Source organism: Cajanus cajan, chromosome 9 (assembly GCF_000230855.2).
Source record: "Cajanus cajan strain Asha chromosome 9, NIPB_CcT2T_4, whole genome shotgun sequence".
NCBI lineage: Eukaryota > Viridiplantae > Streptophyta > Magnoliopsida > Fabales > Fabaceae > Cajanus > Cajanus cajan.
In genome coordinates, this window is record NC_138525.1 from 19,889,332 (window position 1) to 19,906,697 (window position 17,366).

The 17,366-nt window shown below is 29.5% G+C and overlaps 1 protein-coding gene across 2 annotated transcripts; it reads right to left on the reverse strand.

The window, feature by feature from the left end:
- Positions 1-10,348: 10,348 nt before the first annotated feature.
- On the reverse strand, positions 10,349-14,622 carry LOC109791588 (la-related protein 1C). Of its 2 annotated transcripts, none has more exons than XM_083063811.1 (6): positions 14,045-14,622; positions 13,311-13,833; positions 13,087-13,228; positions 12,916-13,006; positions 10,978-11,049; positions 10,349-10,871 (listed from the first exon to the last, which is right to left on the reverse strand). In XM_083063811.1, exons 1-6 carry the CDS (start codon positions 14,534-14,536, stop codon positions 10,659-10,661), a joined length of 1,533 nt encoding a protein of 510 aa, XP_082919937.1. In that variant the 5' UTR covers positions 14,537-14,622; the 3' UTR covers positions 10,349-10,658. The 2 variants fall into 2 exon arrangements, with proteins under 2 accessions (XP_082919937.1, XP_020206485.1); XM_020350896.3 differs by having other exon boundaries at positions 13,311-13,869; positions 14,045-14,621.
- Positions 14,623-17,366: the final 2,744 nt, after the last annotated feature.

Consider the following 17,366-nt stretch of genomic DNA (forward strand, 5'->3'; position numbering starts at 1 on the left):
TTTCTTTTTGTCATTCAATTTTGAAATATAATTTGAATTTGTATTCTGGACTGTCTGGTTTAGGTTTTATATTTTGCACTATATAAATGCAGGTTTTAATTTGGGTGTATCAAATATCAACAAAAAAATTATAAAAAAATATGCCAGATTTTACGTCGGACTACACCATAGCCGACGTAAATTTACGTCAGACCGGACATGGTCTGACGTAAATTCTGGCGTCTATTTTTTAACATTTCAAGCCATTTTTTACGTCGGTCATAAGACATGTCCGATGTAAATTTACGCCGTCTGTCACAGGCGACGTAAATTTACGTCTCCCGTATTAACGTCAGAGCCTTTTCTGACGTAAAATCCTTAAAATAGCCAACGTTAAAGACCCCTTTTGTACTAGTGATTCCAACGTTTCATGCCATTAATTATGAGTAAGAAGAATAGAGAGTAAAATAGAAACATTAGGAAAAAGCCCTCATACATAAGCATACATCATACATATGATTGGAGATCAATCCTACTACCTGACATACAAACTCACACCCAGAGTGAGGTTTCTCACTCCCTCTTTACCTCTATTAGCAAAATGCGAAGAACGTGGGTCTCCAAGATGGTCTCCTTTTTTCTCCTCTCCTTTTGGTTCTGAAGAGCGGAAAAGAAAAGTGAGAGCATGAGCAGAAAACTGATGCGTCCCTCTTTTTCAAATTAAACCTAACTCATCCTCCCTCTAATCCATCCTTAATTACTTTTCCATAACCATGGTCACCTATTCCTTCCCCTCACTTATAATAATAATAATAAAATTATAATAAAATATAATCCTTATATAATTTACTGAAAACAAATATATAAAATATAATATCAACCTTAAAATATTCTCTAACATCCACCCTTTAAATTTTATAATAAAATATATATATTATTAATCTAATTGTGAAAAAGTAGGGTGTTACAACTAGACTTTCCTAATTTAAGTCGTAAAATCTGATAAATCAAATTAAGTTGTATACATGATACTCTAAGAGGCGTAATATTGTCTATACTTGACATGATTATGATAGATCAAATATTGTAGTTCAGTAGTCACTATTAAATTACTCACCTCTATTATAGAAAATCTCTTTAGTTGATATGTTTGACGACATATTAGTTGTTTATTGTTGATTAAGTTGCGATTATATATGTATAATTATATGTTGAAGTTATTAAGTGTTTGTATTGTAAGTTACTGTGTTTGTTTGTAACATGATATATTTCAACTTTAATTATAAAATTTGAATCGTTTATATATGTTAACTAGTAAAGATATATGTTTGACTTTTTGAACTCTCTTATTAAGTCGAATCAATTTTCTTTTTTATTATTCGGGGAGTTATCATGATATTGGTTCCCAAAAAAGTTGAAAATTATTAAAATTATTATGTTACTTCCAATGGCATTTGATAATGTTCAGACCATGTAATATGATTTATGATTTTTAACATATTAGTTAATGGCGCACCTTCCTTAACAAGTTGATATTTTAAAGTTTAAATGTCTTTTAAACTTCACGTATTTTTGGCATATATAATCATGTTATGTATGATATTTCTACAGGTAGTATCAGTGGAAACAACATATTTGATTTTTAATGGCACTACAATAAAATTTTCATATAGTGACACACACTCTATAGTGACATTATATATGTCATTAAAAATTATTTGTACCCACACAATAACTACAATATATGTTGGTGTATTATTAAAAAGTGTGGGTATATATATCACTACAAGAAAACGGTAAATAAGCGGCGGAAAATAAACATCGGCTAATAGCTTACGTAAATAGTGTCGGAAAAGCCGACGCTATTTTAAGATTTAGCGTCGGCTTTTCCAACGCTAAACTTAAAATAAATTTAAATTAAATATTTTAAGTTTAGCGTCGGAAAAGCCGACGCTATTCTTTAAATATAGCGTCGGCTTTTCCGACACTAATTTAATTTAAATTTAAATTAAGTTAGTGTCGGAAAAGCCGACGCTATATTTAAAGAATAGCGTCGGAAAAGATGACGCTATATTTAAATAATATACGTGCTTTCAGAGAGATAAAAATAATTTTTCTAATGTTATATACGCATAATGTGTTCTAGTACACTTGGTTATCAAGTTCACTTAAGACCTCAAGGTTCACGGATCGAGTCCCAGGAATGTTAAAAATACGAACGAATAAATAATAAGCAAGAAAAAGAAGATAAAGAAAAAAATAAAATAAAATTTGTGTCAACATAGTGTCGGCTTAACCGACAATAAAAAATTAAAATAAATAAATTTGTTAGTGACGGCTTAGCCGACACAAAAAAAAATTGTGTCGACTTATTTAGCGTCGGTCAAAAATCGACGAATAACCGACAATATTACGTCGGCTTTTATGATTTAGAGTTGGCTTTTGGCCGACTCTAAATTGAAACATTCTTGTAGTATAGTGATACACAAAATATGTTGTTAAATCTCATTCAAAATTAATACTAAAATTTTATGTAACTATATGCCAAATAAACATATACCTACATATATTGTACCTATAATGACACTTTTTGTATGTCACTATATGTAAAATTTCTTGTAGTGTGGAAACTACAAGTACGAATAATTTTTCTATGACATTTGTTTGAGTACAACAATCTAAATGAAGTCAAAAGTATTGAGATGTTACTTCTAGATAATAGGTATATATTTTATTTGTCAAAATCATTTTATTTATGTTTTCATTGTAATTCATAAGACTATTTCTTAACTATGTGAATATTGTTTTAATAGTCTATCAAAATTCATATTTCTGTGAAAAAGACGCTGATATCTAAGTTCAAGCCAATTTTAAAAGAATGAGCTACCTTATTCATTGAAAATTTGTTGGTAGATAAAAATGATATCAAATTTAAAACTAAAAATCATAAGTACAAATTTAATTTTATTGCCAACACAAAGGTTACTAGATCGGAAGTTAATCATATCCCAAAACTTCATTTTGATTTTATGTCTTTTATTGGCATACAAATAAGGAAGACATATTACTTGGTTAGTGTTAATGAATTTCTAATATTTTATTGTGTTTTATATTATATATATAACTATAACTATATATCATACTCGTAACATTTAAATGATAATTTGATTATTTTTGTTTAGCAGATGTTATCGATATTGTAATTGAGAAGGATAACATCAAGGAAAAGGAAAAAAGATGATAAAAAAGAGAGAAAACTAATAGATGTTGTATTGCAAGATTTAAAGTAAGTCTGCATTTTGCAAGATTTAAAGTAAGTCTGCATTTTGAACTAATAGTATATATTGTTAAACAACTTAAATATGTATAATATTTTTTTGATTTAAATATGTTTAAATTATTTTTAATTATGTTGGTTTTTAAATTATTACCTATTAAACTTTTTTTGTTTAAATTATCTGATTAATTTTTTTTTCCAATTTAGTACCTAATGTTAGTCTCCCTCTATTAAATGATAACGTGGCTGACGGACTGCAATGTCAACACCCAATAGTGTATGTCATGTCAGCTAGATGTCCACTTCACTCTCCACGTCATTGTCCACGTCAGATTTTAAATTTTTTAAAAAAATTTGTTTCGCGAATATGTTGGAACTTGACGAACTCAAAAATTGATTCTCTGTTATTCATCTTCAAATTGACAAACTCAAAAATTCATGTTCAAAATTTTTTCCTTTGTGTTCTTCAAAATGTTGAAGTTGTAATTCCACATCGGTTTCATTTTCATTCTTCGTTTTCGTCATTATTCATCTCCTTTTTCGTTGTTCTTCATTTTGAAAATGCACATTCTGTGTGGTTCTTTGTTCCTTGTATTTGAAGTACCATTCTTCATTGACCATTCATGGAGGAAAACTATTAAAGAGGAGAGATTTTGTAGCCATAAATAGATGAAGTTGTTGTCGTTGTTGAATCACTTCCAAAGTTGTTCTCAACGAAACCGTTGTCATTCTCCGTCTGTGTTGAAGGTAAGTGGTTTCATAGGTTATTAGGGTTTATAATTTGATAGGCTTTAACTGTTCTTTTGATGAGGTTTTTGTTGACACAAAGATTTGGTTCCTTTGCAGTTGTGTTGATGGGTTTCAATTTGAAACTTCATCACGAGGGTCGTTTTGATTTAGACCCCATGATGCATTATGTTGGGGGTAGTGAGCCAGTGCATGTGAAGAATATGGATATGGATAGGTAGTCCTATTTTGAAGCCGTGGGAATTGAAAAAAAAAGACTTGGCATATGGAGAACATTCTATTAGGTTGTGGTGGAAATTTGGTGCTTCTGATTTCAAAGAGATAAATTGTGATAGTGTTACATTAGACATGGCAAACTTTGCAATTAATAACAATGTGGAAGTGGAAATGTTTGCAGTTTGTGATGGTGGCAATGAAGGTTTATTTGGGGACAATTTCTCTAATAGTGATGATGACTCTATGAGGGATGTTCGGTTGGATGATTCAGAGGAGGAGAGGGCTGCTGGGTTGGATGATGAATTTGATATAGAAGTTCCTCAATTTGGTCGAGTCAAACGTACTCGAATGAAGACAGTTGCAAGGAAACAAAATGATGATACTAAGGAAAAGCAGGAAGATGTTGCTCATAGTGTTCACAACCCAGACTTAGAAGTTGTCAAAGTTGAAATAGTTTGGGTTTCTAAGGATGAAGATGAAGTTAGCGGAAAAACACACAGAAGGGGGGTTAAATGTGTGTGCGAGAATGAAGAATTTTTAAAATTGTTTTCAAAAGAAGACTCTTTTCCATCTAAAAATGGTATTATCTTAAACACTTAACAACTGTGCAACGTTGGCTCACCAACAGATTCTTCGTCCGAATGTTTATCGTTTGCACAAGGAAAGCTTTTCTTAAGAAGAAAATATTTTTTAAGATAATGAGTTACGCAATTATGTTTTTCATTTGAAGATAGTTGTAGTGAAAAATAAGTAGCAGACGAAGTTTTTAATATGACCTAACAGCTAAATAAAATTGTGTCTGAGAGATAGATAAACAATGCAAAGAGTTTTATACTGGTTCACTCATCTAGAGCTACGTCCAATCTTCTTCAACTAAAGGGTTCCACTAATCACAACGGATTATAAGTATTCTCAACCACTTTTGGTTCCTCAACTTCACTCGCTAACACTAGTATTCTTAAATCACTTCTAGTTCTCCAAGTATTCTCAACCACTCCTGGTTCGTCAACTTCATTCGTCAACGCTAGTATTCTTAAACTACTTCTGGTTCTCCAAGTATTCTTTTACTAGCCTCTTCAGACTTTACAAATAATAGATATTTTGAGTGTGTATGCGACTCTCATAGAGAGGATAGTATGGTTTCTACACTCGCTAAGGTATTCAACCTTAGTTTTACAAGGATATGTGTTTAGAGTGTGTGTATATAACTCTCACAGAGAGGATAGGATAATTTCTACACTCACTAAAATAAGCTATCTTAGTTTTACACAGATATACAAGACTGTACAAGAAGAGATATAAGATTATTTTAACTTTCTCTTTTCTCGTTCCTTCACTTCTCTATTTCTTCTCTTCTCAAGTCTTGATATTTATAGCCTTGTGATTAATCTTCCGGTTATTTGAATTCGAATGTGTCCGTTGAGGCAGAGCTTCCCGTTGGTGCAGATAGTAGTTCGTTCATGGCTATGTAGATCTTTCATTTTGCATTTGATCTTGCATTAAATGTTTGCTTGCTAAATCTAAGTTACGTGAAGTCCTTTGCGTAATTTGTTTACTTTTATGTTTGACTTCAATCATAACCTAGGTATTTCTTTTCTCTTTCTGTCAGTGTAGCTGTAGAGGCATTGTCTTTTTTCTGAAAAGTAGGTGTACTTGCTCTAGCACTCGTAGCTTTGACTTGTGAATTCGCGTTCTTCTATTTTTCTTCTTCCTTTTCATATTTTTGATGACCCTGTATGCTCTTCTTATGAATGTAGACGATATATAATATTCTTCGTTGTGAATAGTAGACTTCAGACGCATTTCAATATTCTTTGTTTGTGTCTAGAATTTGAGTCTTCGTTTAAGAGATAAACTTTTGACTTTTCCTTTCATCTGGTTTGACCTTCCTTTTCGTTTGGTTTGACTTTTCTTTCGTCTGGTTTGACCTTCCCTTTCGTTTGATTTGACTTTTTCTTTCGTCTGATTTGTCTTCTTCGTCTTAGCTTATCCATCATCTGATGCTTTGACTTTTGACTAGTTGACCATTAAGCTTCAACTTTGTCTTGTTCTTGACTTAGTCTTGTTTGATGCTTGTTTTGGCCTTTCATCTGCTACTTCAAGACTTCTACTACTAGTACACTTTGTCTTGTATCTAGCTTTTGAATTGGTTTTTGTCTTGATGCCTGATTAACCATCGTCTGATGTTTTGTGTAGCTCATCCAGACATGGTATGTGCAATAACGCGTACTCCATTTTTCAGTTTGTTCTTATATTTATTTGAAACACTAACACACATGTTAGAAATAACAATATGCATTATATTTTTCATGCTCAAAACCTTGTCGAGAATTTCTTCGTTTGACTTAAAGAAGAGGTTGTTGGAATGACCACCCCTGAACATGACTTACCAAGTGCTCTACAAAGCGATGCACATAAAAGACCTACTGGTGTTCGCAATGCTGGTGTTGTTGAGAACGATGATGTTGGTGTTGTTGGGAATGGTGATACTGGTGCTGCTGGAAATGCTGAAAATGATGCTGGTGTTGGGGATGCTACTAGTGCTAATGTTGTTGCTGGAAAAAAAGAAAGAAAGGAAAAGGTGGTAGAAAAAAGGATCTGAATACAAATAGAGAGAATTTTGGACTGCATAACAAAGGTTTTGTAATGCTAATGAATTTTATAATTCACAAAGAGTAGAAGAAGATATTGAGCATGGGTATGCTAGTGAGACTCTAAAAAGTGATGACTCTGAGGAGGATGGCCTATGTAGGAAATATGAGAAGTTTAATATAGATTTTTTGAACAAAGACTGCAACTAGAAGTTGGGATTGGAATTTGGTTCTATTAAGGAGTTCAAAGAAGCAATTGTAGAGTACAATGTGTTGAATGGAAAGGAGATAAGGTTTGACTTAACTGACAAGAAGAGGGCCAAGGCAAGGTGTAGACATTTTGTTGAGTACTTTGTCTATGTGAGCAAGGTGAGCAATTCTGAGACTTACAAACTGAATACTTTGCATGATAAATACACATGTGAAAGGGTTTTTCATAATAGATGTGCAAAGTCTTCCTGGATTGCCAAAGTTTTGACTAACAAAATGAAAGCCACACTAGTGACATGGCATTGAAAGATATAGTTGGTGAAATTCAAGCCAATTATTCTACTGGAATATCTCACGAGAGCCCTCTTTCAATTTGTTCTTAACCACAAAAGTGGAAAGTGAGGTGGACATCTAGCTGCCATGGCATACATTGTTGGGTGATGACGTGGCAATCTGTCAGTCACGTCATCATTTAACATAGAGGGACTAACGTCAGGTACTAAATTGAAGAAAAAATAGTCAAGTAATTTAAAAAAAAAAATTAATAGATAATAATCTAAAAACTGAGCTAATTAAAAGTAATTTAAACATATTTAAGTCTATTTTTTTTAACAATTTTTTGCAATTACAATAAAATTAATTTTACATTAAAGAGAGATTATATTGATAAGATGAAAGGACATTTCAATAATTATCATGATGTTACAGATCCTGTAATTGTTATTATATGACTTTCCAAGTTAAAAAAATATATGATAAGGATGATAATTTATTATGTATTTTACTCTTTTACTATTAAAATTTAGTTTTAAAAATTTTTAAAATTTAAAACTAACGCAAATTAACGACTTTAAAATGTCTATAACATTTGTTAACGGTAAATTTCCTAATGTGAGTAGATAAGAACTTATAACTAAATTTTTTTACATTAGTTTTTAATTTTTGTATTATAAGTCTAATAATTTGATTTTTGTTTTATAAACTTAATTAATTATATTATTAATAATTTTTAATTTTTATTTTATAAACTAACATGTGTATTAAATTTTTTATTATATTATATAATTAATATAAAAAAAAATTGGTTTGTTAATCAATAAATGAATGCTTCATGTTTCATAAATGAATGTTTCATGCTTCATAAACCTTGCATGTTTCATAAAGTAAGATTATGTTTCCAATGATATATCAGAAGATAAGAATGTACTCCATTCATGATTTTCGAGCCAACCAAAACCTACAGTTGGTTGAACATAAGAAAAATACATTTTTAATGTATATTTAAACATCTTTTGCCTTATAATAGTTTATAACTAATAACAATTAACTTTGATCTTCTGTCTCTTCTTATTACAAGCTTTTCCAACACTAAATCATATCGTTAAATTTTTCATGACATTTCAAAGGATTCAGATAATATAAATTTTTCAACGTCCAACTATAACAATTAAATTATGGTACGTTTTTTTTATTTTTGCTTAAAATTTTATATAATAATTTTTTTTAATATTATAGTAATAAAGATTGACCTTTAGTTATTTCGAATTACTAACTGTGATTCCATATGCATGAGTAATTTAGTGGTGGATATTAATAAAAATCGAAACAAAGTTTTGGAACCATAACAAAAGTCAATATAGAACTTACAATATGATTCTTAGTTTAAACTAAAATAAATTATTTATAAAAATTATTACAAGACAGTAATAAGCATGAGATTATATTTTCTCAAATTGTTTTTTAATAAATAAGGATAAATTAAGACAAAACAGTCAGAACTTATGGGATAGTTGAGGATTTACCGTAAACTTCATGTACATTGTCTTAATTTACTGTATCTCCGATAAGTAACCATCCAAATTGTTTTTTTTTTTTTTTACTTTGATTTGATTCAAGCATTTTTGTTAGAATATGTTTATTAATTAATAGATTTATAGATAGTGGTGTATGAAAAATTGTTGTTTTTACTTTAATTTGATTCAAACATTTTGTTAGAATATGTTTATTGATTAATAGATTTAGATAGTGATATATGAAAAAATATTAAATTAGATTATAAAAATTAAATCACTTTTATAAAAATAGTTTAGTTAACTAAATCACTTTTATAAAGCCAGTTTGATTTTTTAAAGAAAAAAAATAGAACAATAAATATAAAATAAATAATCAAATTAAGTCATTTTAAAAAAATCTATCCATTTAATAAAATAAGACTGGAGAAAAAGATATTTTTATATTTATATATATATATATATATATATATATATATATTTTAAGAGCATGTAATTGTAAAAGAAATGATTAAAATGTAAAATAAGTAATCATACAACTGCAACAAATGAGTAATTTTAAAAACAATAAAATATATAGGATGAATTTGAGAATAAAAATTTTATTGAAAAAGTAAAAATACGTATTAGTTTTATAAAAATCAATTTGGAATACTTACTTTTTATAAATCTAAAAAGTAGGTTAAACATTAATTAGATTCCTAAAGTTAATATTCTACCTCGAATTAATTCTTTTAAAATTATTAAAAAAATCAATTTAACTCATAAAAATACTAGCAATCTAAAATTAAAAAACACACTCCTTAAATATAATCTATAATCTAATGGTCTTTTTTAATCTATCTCAAATAACTAATAATTATCTGAAATCAACAATTGAATTTACATTTTTTTAGCTTTAGAAATCAAATTAACTAAAAAGAAATGACAATTTCATTGATCAAATTACAAAATATACATTATATGGTATAAAAACTAAATTAAAGTTATTTATTAATTTTTTTAAACATTTTTTTTTAAATTAAAAGACATTAACTTTTATTTCAAACAACACTCTTACGTTTTTTTTTTTTTTTTTTTTGCTTCCGTATCTTAGAACACTCCATCCTCCCATTCACATTCTTCCAGCCTTAATAATAGCAAAATAGCTAAGTAAGGGGGAGCTGAAACTTTCACATTCTTCCTACCTTAACAATAACAGCTAACTAACAGAAAGAGCAGAAATCAACAAGAAATAGATTGAAGTTACAAAAATAATTAACAATGATGGCTGGACTAAATATATTTGGGTTTGAAAAAAACCATGGGGACCAACAAATCGATAATTTTTATCATAAACTAAAAATTACATGAAAATTAAAAAAAAAAACAACAAAAGAACATTTGAAGAAATAAACTTTAAGAAAAAAAATTTTAAAAGACAAATAATAATAACAATAACTATTAATCATATTCATTAACCCTTCAACTCAGAAAACAATTCAAGCAAAACACTTTTATTTAGTTTATCTGCAACTGCTACCATAAATCATAAATAAAAAAATAAAAAATAAAAAAATCATTCACCGCAAATTTAATCTATATACAAATCAATAAACTTTATTAAATCTGCCTCAATCAAAATTCTGAAATTTTTTGTCTAATTTTTCTCTTTTTTCTCCTTTAGACAATAATAATTGTGAATAATTCTTATTTATTTCCATTACTTCACTCAAAATTACTATCAAAATTGAGACCCTAGAAGAATAAACTTCCATCTCTATTACCATTACCTCCAAAACAAAAAAGAAAAGAAAAAACTTTTAAAATCAAAGACCACTGGTTGGGGTAGATTATGTAAGTACAGTTTTAACGGCTTCCTGTACCATCACTACCATTTGGGAGTTGAGACTGAGTGCTAGATTCTGTTGAACTTTCATCTTTAGTCGTTTCTTCCAATGTGATATTTTGAAAATTAGATGTCAGATTACTGTGTCTCCATGCAAGAGGAGATACTGAACCACCAGAATCAGCAGCTAACACCCATGCCGACCACTCATTTTTTCGTCTCAACTTGTCACCCTGTAAAAAATGTTAAGAGAACTAAACAGTTGAAAAACATAACAGATTAAACATAAAAAAATGTATAAAATACATAATAAAAAAATACTATAATATGAGAGCTTACCTGCACTTCCACGACCAAAGAAGTTCTCAGAGAATCCAGTATCAACTGAATGTTACTTGTCAAATTTCTAACCTGCAAAAAAAATATTTCATTAAATAAAAAAAAACTTAAGGCACAAAGTATTTATGAGAAATTTTCGGTTATATCAAAAACATAAACAAGAATTCTGACATTTACAATGAGTAACAAATCACTTATCCATCACAACTTTTAATTACAAAACTTGTAAGACTAAGTTTCGAGAGTAGATTAAATGTTGATAAAAGGTTACCACATATTTTTAAATTGCATGTACAATGAGGTATAGGGAAAATTTGATTAAGAACACAAATAGACTAACAAATACTTTTACTTTTTCCAATTTTCTCATTTTCACTCTTAATAGAAGAATAAAAACTAACATATTTCATTTCTATCAAAAAGAAAACATAAAATGCAATGTACATTAGGCCTCCAATCCTCCATTGTTAAATTAGGTTTGATTTCTACATGTGATATGTTTGAATTTGGATGAATGACTTTGAAGGAAAATGTGTTATTATTTGTTTCTGATTCTAGAGATAAAATATTTTTATATTTTTAATAATTAATAAAAAAACAGTTGAAGTGTTATGCAACAATCCCTCATTTTATTAATTTCATTTTAAAAAATTTTAAAATAAGAGAATGATAACCATAAAAAAATATAAATTTCATTCCATTTCTCTCTAAATTTCATTCAACCGTGGGTTATGTGCATGAATTTTCATATAATGACCTACTATAATCACATAATATAACCTTACTCTCATATCTTTCATATAAAATATATTGTGTGTATAAATACAAACAAGTTCAAGACAAAAACTTGAAAAGTATTAAAACCTTTTATAAGTGATCAAAGATTTATAAACAGATTCAAGGTGACTTTTCAGAAAATCCAATTTCATCACCTTGTCACCTTGATTATAATAAACTCATCTTCATTTGAAAAAAAAATTAAATAAGAAGTCAATGACCTAACCGAATAAATTCCCTACGATGTTTATGTTCCATTTAATGATGGAAATAATATGACCCAGCATAAATTCATACCTCTGTTTCAGCAGGGCCCCCAAAACACATTAAATTTTGATGATTTTTTAATCTTATACACGATTTTCACATTTTTTGCATACTGATCGGTGAGAAAAATTTTCATTCTTTCAAATGTTATCTTATCTATCTCCTAAATGAATTTATCAACATATAAAACATATTTCCATTAAATTTTGACAATTTGCTAAATTAATATCCAAACTCAAAATTAAATATTTTATGGATGCCTATTTCTCTATTAAGACATCATAAACTAACATTTTTTACCCTGAAAAAATTAATTATTTGTGTTTCCTTTATTTTTCTTGATAACACCATAACAAGCATCTATAGGATCTTTTAAAGATTCCACCATCCATAACAGCAGCAATTCATATACTCAATACATGAAGATATTAAAGCAAAGAAAAACAAAATGTGGCCACATATACAAGAAAATTATAAAATAAAATAATTTAAAAAATAAAATTAAATAAAAAGAAAATTTAATATTAAAACTCACCGAAACACATAACCATCCTAAACAGACTACATATAGTGTCTCCCACACACAAATTTCAGCAAAATGAATAATTATAACAATTTAAATATAAAACTCTTGCAAAAGTAATATTTGAAAAGAATTACAACTCAAACAGTCACAAACAACAAATTTCAAACTTTTAAGTCAAAAGATTTTTGTTTTATTGAGATAAAAATCCAATTTTATCATTTCTGTCGGGTGCAGCATTACTTTAATAATGGAAAATCCTTCAATGGCAACAATATTAAAAAATAGCAAAAAAAATTTCAAGAAATGCAGCAAGTAATGCTTAACTAAGAAATGCAGCAAGTAATGCTTAACAAGCACAAATAGCTTACTCGAGGGAAGTCCGCTATCAAAGTAACAGGAACCCAGCCCTGATCATCCATTTTGGACTTTAAAAACTCATCTCTCACTAAATTATCATCACTGCAAAAATCAATTCTCACATGAATAGAGAATCCAATTATTTATGATAGACTAAACAATAAGCAATACATTAAATTTACCAAAAGTAATATTCAATCTGCTTGAGTATCAAATTGGAGAGAGGTTCTGCAGCAGAGAAATATGTTGCAGGAGGGGGGCCATGAGTGAAGTATGGCACACCTGTAAACTGTTCCACTGCTACAGGTCGATAATAATAGAACTCTAAAATAAAAAATAAAAATAAAAACATTAGTTACATTTTATTTTATAAGAAAATATTGATGTCAAGGAGAAATAAACTAACCAGAAAAACCCATGGGGTTAGCATATGATCCAATGGGCTGAGTTGCAGCAGTACTAGGTGGTGGGTGCCTCAGTAATCCTCTTGGAGGCATCCTTGATTGAGGTAAAAAAGCATCTCTAGTACTCACATAATTTCCACGATCATCACGCCTGCTATTATGATAGGAACCATCTCCACGTGGATGAGGCGGCCCAAAGTAACCCCTACGAGAGGAACCCTGATATTCGTTCATTATAGGCATAAAACCCCCAACAATTGGTCTTGCATCCCAGTTATTGTCCCAGTATTGATCTCTTGTAACAGGATCACGGGTTCCAGATACCATATTACCATAGCTAACTGGTGGGAGCTGGTATACAGGAAAAGGCGGGGGTGGTGGTGGCAGGGGAGGGTTGGAGAAGTTGCTCTGTGAAGGGCCAACAGACCCACTGCTGTTGCCACTTACTCGCCTCATCGGTCTCGGTCTCGGTCTATTAAGACCATTATAATTGGTTACAGAGTTATGTCTTGCATCAGTAGTAACCTGTTTCCGAGAAGAAGATTGTGAAGTCATTGGCCCCTGCTAACATCATAAAAATGTCATGCAAACAGATTATAGTCACCACTCATTATCATTAACATAATATTTTTTTTTAAATGTTCTTTATCATGTCTTTACAAATAAATAAATCCATAATTTATTACACAAAAAAGAAAATTTAAGCAGAGAATTAAGACATGTATTTGAACAAAACCTGAGAAGTTGAGAGTGATCCATCAACGACCGTCTTGGAGGAAGATTCAGCTGACAATTTGGCAGAACCTTTGGTGGATACAGACAAAGCGGGCCACGATTCAGCGCCCATTACAGGTCCACACTCAACTCCGTTCGAGGGCTTCTTCCAAATGGGCTTCTTAAAGCGATCCACATTGCCCTCACAACTCTCAGAGCAATCTGCAGCACCAACAGTATTACAATTATGCACAGGCGAAGACGATAAAAGCACCTTAGGAGAACACTCTGACAACGGCAATTGGTCAGCCACCAGAGACGACGACGATGATGGCGAAGGTGGCGATTGGTTAATGTCAGCTACTGATTCTGGCTCGCCGCCGCAAACCACCTGAGCCCAAGGCGAGGAAAGATTTTTTCGCCAGAACTTCGGGCTGCTGCCATCTATAGGCTGCGCCGGTGGCGGGGCACTAGGCCGCGAGTGATGGTTTGAAGATTTAGCAGTGGTGACCATTGATAATTAGGGTTTCTAATTTTTGGAGTTTTTTTATTTTATCAGAGTGAAACAAAAGAAACTGCAGAGAGAATAGATTGATCCGTGTAGAACCAAAGGCATGAAAGAAAAAAAAAATCAATAAATTAAATTGAAAAAAAAAAAAAATATATATATATATATATATATAAAATGAATGTATTAGGATTTATCTAAATAGAATGAAATGCGAATAGATCTTAAACACAAATAATCTTCTAAGCAAAATTGTGATTTCTCCCTTTGAGTTTGTCAGTGTATTCTTCCTTCTTTTATCACTCATCAATTAAACTTTAAATTTATTTATTTCTTTTTTTATTATAAATTTTATTTTTAAAATTTTTTATATTATAAAATTAAGATTTTTAATATTTTAAAAAAAGAAATAAACATAAGTCATTATAATATCTTAGAATTTAATATTAAAAATATTTTTACAAGTAAATAATTGAAAACAATTTAAAATTTTAAACATTTGTTTTAAATCTATAACAAATTTTAGACATATTTTTTCATCTCTTAATTCATGTTTGTGAATTTTTAAGATATTTTAAATGAATAAAAGTGCATGAAAGACACACTTTCACTCAAATACATATATAAAATGCAAGGATAGTTATAGTTATAAGAGAATAGGAGGAGTTATCTTTACTATTTTTAATCATTTATAAATTTATAAATAAAATATTTTAAATCATAAAATATAAACAATTTAAAATATTGTTAAGAATAATTTTCATTTACATTATAAATATTTTATGTCTCCATTAACTTATTTTAATTGATTTTTTTAATTTAATTTTTTAATATTATTTTTCTTTTTTTAATATTAATTTTACACATTATTTTTGTAATTAAAAAAACTCTCAATTATGTTAAATTATATCTATTTAATTTTTATGTCAACATATAAATTTTTAATTATCTAACCTTTCAATCTATTATATTTTAATTCTATTTTTTAATTTAATTTTGATAACTTATTTTTGAAAAAATTATTAATATTTAAAATAATTTTATATAAATAATTATTGATGATGAATTCATATTTTAGTTCATATATTCAAATATATTCATTTATTATGAATTTTAATTATAATATAATTAAACATTGAAAATATTTTTTAAAATTTAATTATAAAAAAAATTAGGTTAAAATACTAATTTGGTCCTTTATAATATTTGTTTGTGTCAATTTAGTCTCATTTTAAGTTTTTGTTTCAATTTGGTCCCTAATAATTTAAATTAGTGCAATGTTGGACTTTCGTCCAAATTATTTAAACGGAGTTAACTGTTAGCTACGTGGATGCCACGTAAATGCATAGGTGAATGCCAAATTTCTTGAATACACCTGGAACCAGAACGACCCATTCTAAAACCAGAACGATCCGTTCTGGTTACACTCTTAGTATGTTAATTTTGCACCTGAAACGGGCCGTTCCAGATGCAGAATTAACACACCAATAGTGTAACTAGAACGGGTTGTTCTGGTTCCAGAATGTCAAACACAAACGATCGATGATTATAGTTCACGCTTGTGAATCGTGTAAGGAAAAAGACCCAAAGTACAAAGCATTTCAAACACTGGATTTAATAATATTGTCAATGGGGATTTATAACTTCAATGGCTAAAACATTTGGGCTATACAATGTATCATTAAGGACAATGCAGTGTATCACTAAGGACAATGATAGCAGGTTTTATTTTATTGTTAGTCAAACTGGAGTGAACCACTTACTACCAAATTGACATTGTACAGTCAAGGATGAAACGACATGGTGTTTCCCCTTGAAGTCATTGACAATGTACCCCAACAACAACAACCTGTTCTTAAGGAGGTACAACTTGAAGTAAAGGAAGAGGATACACATGACCAACATTTCACCACACAACCACATGTACACGTAGATAATGTTGATATCCTATCATTGATTCAGTGTTATATGGTGGATAAGATGTATTATTGGCACCTTCAGCGTTATCTAGATGATTTCCCTTCTCAGTAATTTCTTTTTGAACTTTTTTAGTATATATTATGTTCTGAATTTTTGTTTTCAATTTCTAAACCATATTTCTGTCTTTGAATTTATGATATGTTATGAATTTTTATTTTCAATTTTTGAATCACCTTGCGGTATTTTGTTGAACATACGTATGTGGTTGGCGTTCTGGAATTGATCATTCTGAATTCAGAAGGGACCGTTCTAAAACCAAAACGTTCTATTCTAGTTTCAGAACAGTCCGTTCTACTGCACTCGTGGTATGTTAAATTTACATTTTGATGTGAATCCAGCCGGGTAAAATTGGAGACTAACAAGCCCAAACTCATATAATCAAGAAGAAGCATTAATGGGCTAAGAGTTTAAGTAGTTTTGGACTGAAAAGTTGAAGAAGTCCAACTTTTGTGTAATTTTCATTTTATTTTATTTATTAAATAAATCTGATGGGTTTCCTTTCTTTTTAGGTTGCTAAGGGAAAATAAATGCTAGTGGGAATTAATGGGATTTTATTGCTTAATTAGTGGGCTAGTGAGGAGTCAATTCTAGTGGATATTAAGTGTTAATGGGAAATTATGTCATCTTGCCCATCTAAGCTTATAAATAGGAACTATTTGTAAAAATTTGGAGAGAAAATGAATTATTCATAATTTGGATATTTTTCCAATTGAAAGGATTTTCTCTCTCTAGGTTCTTAGGAACTACTTTTGATTCTTATTCTTGAATTTCCTAATTCAAAGTGGCGAATCTTCCTCAACTTATCAATCTTTAGGGATTGTGGCGTTGTTCTTCCATTTCTTACCTCAATCCATAT